The sequence below is a fragment of the Protobothrops mucrosquamatus genome, unplaced genomic scaffold, assembly GCF_001527695.2.
Source record: "Protobothrops mucrosquamatus isolate PMUCROS unplaced genomic scaffold, P.Mucros_1.0 scaffold7, whole genome shotgun sequence".
In the NCBI taxonomy this organism is placed as follows: domain Eukaryota; kingdom Metazoa; phylum Chordata; class Lepidosauria; order Squamata; family Viperidae; genus Protobothrops; species Protobothrops mucrosquamatus.
This window is the reverse complement of record NW_015386394.1, coordinates 192928-202894: the sequence shown is the minus strand read 5'-3', so window position 1 is coordinate 202894 and position 9967 is coordinate 192928. Positions and strand designations below refer to the sequence as shown.

At 33.7% G+C, this 9967-nt stretch overlaps 1 protein-coding gene and 1 pseudogene across 1 annotated transcript; one reads left to right on the top strand and one right to left on the bottom strand.

Annotated features, from left to right (window-relative positions):
* The first annotated feature begins 970 nt into the window (after positions 1 to 970).
* On the top strand, positions 971 to 1903 carry LOC107282324 (olfactory receptor 5V1-like). Its single transcript, XM_015810093.1, has one exon. It carries the CDS (start codon positions 971 to 973, stop codon positions 1901 to 1903), a length of 933 nt encoding a protein of 310 aa, XP_015665579.1.
* Positions 1904 to 6028: 4125 nt separating this feature from the next.
* Positions 6029 to 9075, bottom strand: LOC107282323 (annotated as a pseudogene).
* Positions 9076 to 9967: the final 892 nt, after the last annotated feature.

Below are 9967 nucleotides of genomic sequence, written 5' to 3'. Positions count from 1 at the left end.
TTGTTAAAATAATAATGATAATTATTAACAATGGTGATGACATATTTTTAATAATAATAATAATAAGAGAGAGAGAGAGAGAGAGAGAGAGAGAGAGAGAGAGAGAGAGAGAGAGAGAGAGAGAGAGAGAGAGAGAGAGAGAGAGAGAGAGATACACTGTGCAAATATAATTTGGAGAAATATAATTTTGAAAGTGTCCACAATATTATTGCCATAAGCTAAAATAAATTGAATATTTGCATAACTGTACTTCAGGAGCGTCTCAATAGATGTTTGTTAGAGTATCTGGGAATAAATAATAAAATGGTTTCATTATTTTTTATTTAGCAACAACCAATAAGGCATAAAGATTAAGATGCTAAACTAGGATTGAGAAGACCCAAGTTCTAAACTTGTCTTAGGCAGATAAACAAATCACTCCCTCTCAACTCTAGTTAGAATCAGGCCTCATGATAAGTTGGCTAAGGAAAAAAAATGTTGTGTTTTGCATTTATAGTTTTTCTTGTATGAAATTGGTGAGCATGCAAAAGAAGCACAACCAGGGGACAAAAAAGTGTGGTGGGTTATTTTTTGATACAGGATAACTTTGGTAATTCAATACACTGTAATGTGTGGACTAAATGTGTAAAATAGTTTCCTCTCTCTGCTGTCTAAACAAGGAAGCAAAGATATTCACTTTTCATAATGCAGAATAAAGCTAGCATTTTTGGTCACAGTCAGGCTAGATTACACTTTCCACTAATATCCAATATGCAAAGAACAAGTTATTCTTCAGGTGCGTGGTGTTGAACATTTTTCAGATTTATCTTCTGGTTATGTGGTAGAGGCTATCTGGCCTTGGCAATGTTTCTTGTCTTCCAATGAGTATGCCTTAGAAAAAAAATAAAACAAAACAAAAAAGCATTTGGCATCATAACACTGTTGTCTTTCTTATTTCATTATAGAGCAGAAATGAGCAAATTGTGAAACAATGATAAATGAAACGGTTCCGAATGAATTCCTCATCTTGGGCTTCTCTGGTCTTCAAGAGTTGCAGCTGCTACTCTTCTTTATCATTCTTGCTACGTACATTTGTATTCTGTTAGGGAACATCTCCATTCTCACTGTTGTTTGTCTGGACCCACGGTTGCATACTCCCATGTACTTCTTCCTAGGAAATCTCTCTTTTCTGGATATCTGTTATACCACCACTAATGTCCCTCAGATACTTGTGCATCTCATGGCACAGAAGAAGAGTATCACCCATGCTGGATGTGTAACTCAGCTCTATTTTTTTGTCTCCCTTGTGGGAACTGAATGCATCCTTCTAGCTGCAATGGCCTATGATCGCTTTGCAGCCATCTGCCACCCTTTAAAGTATACTTTAATTATGAAGAGGCCATTTTGTGTGCAGTTAGCTGGTGCCTGTTGGGTAGGTGGTTTTCTTAATTCAGCTCTTCATACTTACTTTATATTCCATCTGCCATTCTGTGGCGCTAATGAGATCAATTATTTCTTTTGTGATATTCCACCACTCCTATTGCTTTCATGTGGAGACACAAGTTTAAATGAAATCATCTTGCTTGTTGCTGGGGTATTTATAGGATGGACTCCATTTGTCTGCATTGTCCTATCTTACATTTATATCATCTCCACAGTCATGAAGATACAATCCAACGAAGGGAGGATCAAAGCTTTTTCCACCTGCACCTCACACCTGACTATTGTTATCTTATATTATGGAAGTGCCATTTTCACCTATGTCCGACCAATATCAACTTATGCCTTGGAGAAAGATCAACTCATTTCTGTCCTTTATAGCATTGTCACTCCCATGCTAAATCCTTTAATCTATACACTAAGAAACAAGAATATTAAAAATTGCCTGAAAAAGATATTTCTGAAGGTATTATATTTGAGATGAAAGCAGAATTGCAAATTAATATTTTATTTATTTCTGGAAAATTTAGAGTTCATCCTGTCTATCACCATGAATCCAAGTGACTAGCAAATGTTCTGTGTATCTATATTATCTTTTTTTAATTGTTAATACATGCTGTTATTTTAAATGTCGGTTCTAATTAAGAGTCTTGTTTGATGTAAGTTTTTGGAATTCAAATGCTTATTCTTGGTTCATCAGTAATTATCTTCCTTGTATAGCAGGAGGCTCCAGATAGTACACATGGATTTTTCCTTTTTTCCATTGATAAGTAATAACCAGGATTGTTTGTCAATCAAAATTGAGTTGAATCCAAGCTTAATCCATTTAAATCATTAGTAAGTGTATTAGAACAATGTATTGTTGCTTCATTTTAGAGAATAACACATATAAATATTTGTGTTTACAATTATTACAATGCTTGCATATAAGGTAATACAAAAACATGAGATAAAATAATATTCAAAAATATTGTAAATATTTGCCCCCTTACCCACCATTAAGTCTAATTAATCTTATATTTCCACTTTAGTAGTAGTTAAAAAGCCATTGATATAGTTATTTAGATGTTTATTTCTCTGTTTGATTTAATCTATAAGTACTTTTTATGATTTTAGTTTTTCACATCATTGTAGGGGATACTAGACTGGAACATAAAATTACCATAATAAGGCTTTTCAGGTAAATTTTCTTTTGGTATGTGAACAGTTCTTTTGTGGCAGAGCTTTACTTAGAATATTATTTTTTTTAATTTGGGTTCTGATTTTCAGCACAACATATTTTGTTAGGGATCTATGACCTTGTTTTTATTGTAAGTCAGTGCAAAACAAAGTAAAGAAGAAGGAAAATAAAGGAGAATAAAGCATTTAGATTGTCAAGAATACACTTGCTTTGTTGCCATTTGATGTCCTAACCAAATCAGATACAACCATATTTAAATAAGATTAGTGATATTTCTATATATTTGATTTATACATCTATAATTGAATAATTCATTTAACTGTACATTTATAAAAACTTGTAAGGAATGTACTCTGTGTATTTGATATTGCCTAGTAATGGTCAGGAGTCTAGAAAGTATGGCCTTTCAATAAAAAAATTTTTTTTAAAAAAATCTGAAACTATGAGAGCAGATAGAGAATTCTGCTTTATAAGCTTCCCCATGACCAATTATTAGTTCCTGAATCTGCATCTGGGATAAATTATTTTAGTTTTGGATATTTGAATCATACTTGGGTGGAGATAAATAAATATAATATTCAGAATTATAAATTAGAATTTTATCCTAAGTATCATGAGAGCATTTTTCCCCTTATTATCTTTAGTCCTGACAATCAAGTGGTATATATAGTTAAGATTATATTAAAGTAGTTAAGGCCAAGACATACTAACTCCTTAGAAATTAGTATAAACTCCGAGGAAAGACATTCAAATAATGATTTAGTAAAGTGCTATATCATGACTAGATTAAAGACAGCCAGGGTTGAGTAAATTGGTCTAAATAAATACCTGCTCATGCAAATCTTATATTTTTTTTCCAAAGTTGATACTATATTGTACATCCAGAAATGTATACTTAAAATGCTCTTTTGTTTTCCGGTTTGTGTCGCGGCTGGATGGGACGCAGGAAGGCAGAGCTCTGCCTTCCATGCACGATTTTGCTCTGCTAGGGGTCCTAAAAGAGCCTAAAATCACCCCGAAGAGGTGATGAAGAGGAGGGGTGCCTTGTCGATCACAGAAAGATGGTGGTCTTTTGGTTTGATCCAAGGAAAGCCCTCTAAACCAGCAGGGGAAAGACCGGCTACATTCCTGTAGCTGGCCATTAGCTGCTGACCACTACTTAATACATCATAAACAACATGTCTGGAACTGATTGAGAATATTGATCCTTTCTTTACTATTCTACAACTGAATTTCCTGGGAAAGGCTCCCAAGAAGTGAAAAACCTCTGAATGTAAACAGAAGTGGCATTTTAATTTTATGGGGGACAGAAACATACAATATTGAAGTGGAAGTAACATAAAGCTACAGTTTTGATAAATTTGAGAACTGAGATAACTGTTAAGATTTTCTCTTTGAAAAAAGAAAAAACATTGAGGCGAAATATAAGAAATCAATCCTTTGTTTTAAGAGTGGAAAATGGACTTTGAATGACATCTAGTGGTGGATTTGTGTATAGCACTATAATTTGCTTTGCTTGGTGATTCCTACCCTTGGAGAACAGCTGGCAATAAAGGAAAATATTTTGACATATTTATAATCCTGACCTTCTTGGATTATAAATACCTACTGAGCTTGGACTTTTAACTTCAAGAGCTAGTGGGAGAGAAAGAAAAAAATTGACCTTGGACTATGCCTGGCTGGGAGAGATCTTTGAGCTGTTTTCAAAGAGGTTGAACATTTTGAACAGTTCAAATATTGTGGATTACAACCTTGCCTGATTGACAATTTTTGGGATACTTGAGACAAGGGATTACTATAAAATATTGTCTTCAGAACTGAATCTATACTTTGGAATATATTGGATTATAAAGGATACATATAAAGACCAGGAAACCAATCTCCAGGAATGATGCCTCAAGAAAAAACAAACACCTCCTAGAAAGAAATATATTCTATGTTATAACTAATCCACCAAACAATTGTTGAATGCAAAGAGGATATAAAAAGAAATCATAATGAGACTAAAAACAATTTAGACAATATAAACGAGAAAATGTCCAAATTAAATCTACAACTAGAAAGCTCCCAGATAATAACCACAAAGTATGAACAAATAATTCAGAAATCAGAAGATGAAACAGAGGAAATAGATTTAGAGATGGAAGAGATAAAAGAACTGCAAGACTTAGCAATAACAATGAAAATGCAAAAGACCTTTTACTCCTTAGGTCTGCAAAATATATCTGATGACAAAGAAAAATATTTTTAAAAAAGGAATATAGAGCTGTTAAGGGAAATGTCACAACTTGAGAGACAGGAAATGAAAAAAGAAATGGGGGAGAAAGGAACTGGGAATTGTTTAAAGAATATAAATGGGCAGAATCCGCCTCCCAAAAAATACCCTACCCAAATTGTTTTCCTCATGCCAAGCAATTTTCACAAAAATAGACAGAAAATTCCTAGGTGATCTAATTGCCCTGGCTTGGAAAGCAACTTGGAAAAGAAAGAAAGAAAGAAAGAAAGAAAGAAAGAAAGAAAGAAAGAAAGAAAGAAAGAAAGAAAGAAAGAAAGAAAGAAAGAAAGAAAAAAAGATTCTCTCCCAGTCTAAATTTTTTGTCTTCTGAACTGGAAGAGTTCCCCCGTAATATACAAATTTATGAAAAAACTTATTCTAATTTTCTTATCTTCTAAAAATCTATATTAATCTGAAAATGTAACTTTCTATACTAAATCTTAATTCTAAGCATTTTTTTCTTTTTTTGATATGGGAAATATGAAGATAAGAGGAGGATTGATGTGAATAAAACTTTCAGCTATATAAATGTAATTAATATTGAGGAAATCATAATTGATAAAGATATTTCAAATATTGATGGGAAATCAAACTTTAACAAGCGTACGAAAAACAGGATATTGATTAATGAATTGACATTATTGACATGAATTGATATCATTGTTATTTGTATGATATTAGTAAAATACAATGAAGATGCTTATATCTAACTTTGTATACTTTAACAGTACCAAAAATTGTAATGGTGTAATGAAAGGAAAATGAAAAAAATATGGAGAAGAAAGGAGGATCAGGGGAAAAATACTGGATTGTGTAGTATTGAACAGATTTACATTGAAAAAGTTAATGTTAAATATTTGAAGCCAAACAACATGTTGTTTACTAAGCACTAAAGACTGTAATTTTAAAAAATAATAAAACTTTTATTAAATAAATAAATAAATAAATAAATAAATAAATAAATAAAATGTTCCTTTATATAGCTTGTTTAGACATTAAAATGGATTCAGTGACATATAGAACCAAAATGTCCCCTGTTCTTTGTAATACTAAAATGGGATTTTAGCATGAATTGAATATTCATCATCAGTGGAGATTAAAATGGCAACAGATATTTCTAAGGGAAAATAATGACTTTTAGAAATCCATTTTGGCTAGAATATTATATATAGAATATATATTATAGAATATATTATCCCAGTCCCAAATATTAATATCAGTTTATTTTTAAATGGAATATGATACATTTTGCTCAGAATTAAAGCAAACAAAACCTAATTAACAGGTGCATATACAACTTTAGTATATTATTATTATTAAACTATTATTATATAAAGGAAAGGGAATCACTGTGGACTGGCAAGAAGTATAAAATCCTGGAAAGGTTAGCCCAACCCACATAGCTAACTGCACACTAGATTTAGTATTTAACCTTCAAGCAGATTAAACACATTCTGAGTAATGAGATGTTCCCATCAATCATTTGTCATGCCTAGATATTTTTTTCATGACTATGGGGTGAATTGTAGCCACCAGCCTCCATAGGAAGGATGGGTCAGTTTATATGGCCTGCCCCAGGATTTTGGTGGATCTGGAATATTTTTACAATGTGTTTGGGAATTTCCCAGTACTCTTGGGGATAGAGCTGTTGAATACTTTGTTAAGCACTTGCCGAGGGGGCAGAACAGAGGAGGTTTGAATGCTATGTAGGGTTGTTCCTGAATAGTCTCTTCCTGCCTTGCCAAATGTCAGTGGGTCCTTGGGTTTCCTGGAAGTTCCAAGAGATGAAGCAGGTGAAGAAATACTTAAATGAAGCTCATAGAATATGAGTAATATGACCAGTCTCATGCATGAAACAGAATCATTTATTTGTCTTTATTTCATCTGCAAAATGTCACCCAATTAATGTTTTTAGAATGTCTCAGTCCCTACTTGAACTACTTCTACATATCAGAAGTTTTGTGTCCTCATCTAAGCAGTCATGAGAGACTTTAGAGTTCAAAATTAGCTCTTGGAATTGAAGTAACATGATAAATTACTATTGTTTAACAATCATTTGAAATTATGATAGACCTTAATGTAAAATGCTGGCCCCCAACTTCATGGTCACATAACCGCTTTTCAGATGCTTGGTAACTAATCCATCTTTAAAAGTGGTTGCAGCATCCCATAAACATGATTTGTGATGTTTTTGCTGGGTTTTTTTTTTTAGTATTTTTGCCTGTTTTAACCACAGAATTCACTCAATGATCATAGTGATTTGCTTTATGACCCCACAAAAATATTGTAAAATCATGTCCAGTCACAAAGGTGCCTTGACTTATTACCATAAAACCTGTTTACATAATAAAAGTAAAGGACTATTTGTATTCCATAATTCTGTAAGGCAAAAGCTAAGAGAAAATATATCCACTTTAAATAAATAAATGGCATACATTTCTTCAGACATTACATCAGGAGAATGCAGCAAAAGATTTCTATTTCTTTTTCTTTTTTGCATGGGGGGGGAGAAGCAGGGAAAGTGCAGAGAGAGGTATCTTAAAATATTTAATAAACATTTTAATAAACTAAGGCCAAGTATTTCTGCTGTCATAATTATTTTCTGTCCTCCACCACCTTCCCCCAAGGTACAAGAGTAGGATTTAATGATATAGACTTTCTTTCAAATATATATTGCACTCATTAATCTACACAATGCCAATATTGGAGTAAGCTTAAGGATGAAGATAAATAGAACAATGTAAATATAAAATAATAATTGTAATTAAAAGAAATTTTAAGAATAAAAGCTTTATTAAATGGATGGCTTAGCTAAGAGCTAAGAGTCTGCAATATTCAGCAGACCACAATTAACCTAGATTCAACTGCTTTTAGTCACTGCCTTATTTCATAAGCAGCTGCACAGAACAAGAAAGCTATTACACTGATTAATTCTTCTCACTGTCAGGAAATTTCTCCTTAGTTCCAGCTTGGATCTTTCTTTAATAAGCTTTGACACATTGCTTCTTGTCCTGCTTTCAGGTGCTATAGAAAATAAATCAACCCCCCTCTTTCCTGTGATAGTCCTTCAAGTATTGGACGGCAGCTATCACATCTCCCCTAACTCTTCTCTTTGATAGGCTAAATATAGCACAATAACAGAATTGGAAGGAACCTTGAAGATCTTTTAGTCTAATCCCCTGCTCAAGCAGTAGATCTAGGAAACCCCGTTCAGGCAAGGGACTCTTCATCAAAGCAATCTCAAAATTTAGTAAGTTCAAGGGCCTTTTTGAAGTAATTTTATAAAAAGCTTCTTTAGAGCATTTTTTACATCTTTGTTTTTCAGACCGTATATAATGGGGTTTAACATGGGGGTTAAGACACTGTGCTGGATTGACATTGGCTTGTCCATGGTCTGAGTAGCCAGAGGCAGGGTTCAGTTATCTAATGAAAGCAGTCCTACACAATAAGAAAACTACTGTAAGGTGGGATGCACAAGTAGAAAATGCCTTCTGCCTTCCTTCTGCAGAATTTATGTTGAGAATGGAGTCAACAGTATGAATATAGGAAGCTATAAATACAAAAAGGGCAGCAAACCCTAATGACATGCTAAAGATAAAAAATGACTATTTCATTGGCAAAAGTACTAGAGCAAAATAATTGCAATAGCAGAAGTAACTCACAGCTGAAATGAATAATGTTACTGGGACCACAGAAGTGTAAGTCAGTTTAAAAAAGAGTATTCACATAGGAATCCAGGAAATCTGACAACCATGCAAACAGTACCATGTGGATGTACAAGCGGTGGTTGATAATGGTGCTGTATTTCAGTGGATTGCATATAGCAGCAAAATGATCATACACCATTGCTGAAAGTAAGATTTTTGATCCAACCCTGAAAATAAAAATAAAAAAAGACTTGAACTATGTAGTCACAGAGAGGATTATCTTTTTGGTAACCAGGAGATTCTGTAGCATTTTGGAAACTCTTACAGAAGAATAGCAAATGTCAAGGAAAGATAAGTTAATGAGAAAGAAATACATTAGAATGGTAGTTGAGGGTTAGCCCTTATTACCAATATGATGACCATATTTCCTACTAAGGTTAAAGTAGATTGATAAAAAAAACAGGAACAATGTTTTTTTGGGTGATTCAATGGAATGTTGGATCACCAGAGAATCCCAAAAGAAGAAATTCAGCCTCAACAGTTTTGTTTTCCATAGTACATTTCTAAATGACATTAATTCATTGATTATGTGGCATCAAGTTTATGCCAAGTACTAGCAATCACATAGACTGATTTTGTCCATGAATCTTTGGTTCCAACTTGATCTTTTAGGACTTCCAACTGTAGCCCCATAATACTGGTCTATAAGGAGAAAACCTCAGAAATGAAAGTAGCTTAATTTTACCTAAGTTGGGTCACTAATAAAGTAAAATTAAATCCTGAGTATTAATTGGCTCCAGTTTCCAAGATATAGCTTCAGGTCAAAATTGTATCAAAATAATTAGAAATTACAAGTGGGATGTGTGATTATGCTCCATAACTTTTCTACAAAATGTGGCACAGCAATGCCAATGGTGCCCCACTAATCATTATAAATTTATCTTTTTATTGATATCAATAACATAACCTTCCATTCATTTATTGGTTTTTCGTGTAACATTTTCATGCTTTTTCCATGAAAAACTGACAAGTTCTAACATCAGATTAAACATCAAGTTTCCACTGTTGTAATCTGGAGGCCAGTAGCTCTGCCTTACTCTTAGTCAATTCCAAATCCCTGACCAGGTTGTTTAGTTCACTCTGAAATTAGATGTAGTTCAGGAGGAGCATACAGTGGGCTAAAGTTTAGGTCCACTTGTTAGATCGCGCAGGCAGTAAGATACGAGTCGAGTGACAGTCAGCTCTCAGTTTATTGGCAAGGCATAAAGTAAATCCGGACTGGCATCTGGGCCAGGGGAGCCCTCTTTTATGGGATTCCCCTGGCTCGTAATCACACAATTCCATTGGCTGGTAAGACCCCGTTGCGAGTTAGCCAACCAGCAACGGGCATGAAACTGTATGCAGATGGAGAAGGGCAATCACCCTTAATGGGTGATCAGGATGCGC

Excerpts from the sequence above, each read along its gene's own strand:
- LOC107282324 (XM_015810093.1), top strand. The coding sequence starts at position 971 with ATGATAAATGAAACGGTTCCGAATGAATTCCTCATCTTGGGCTTCTCT.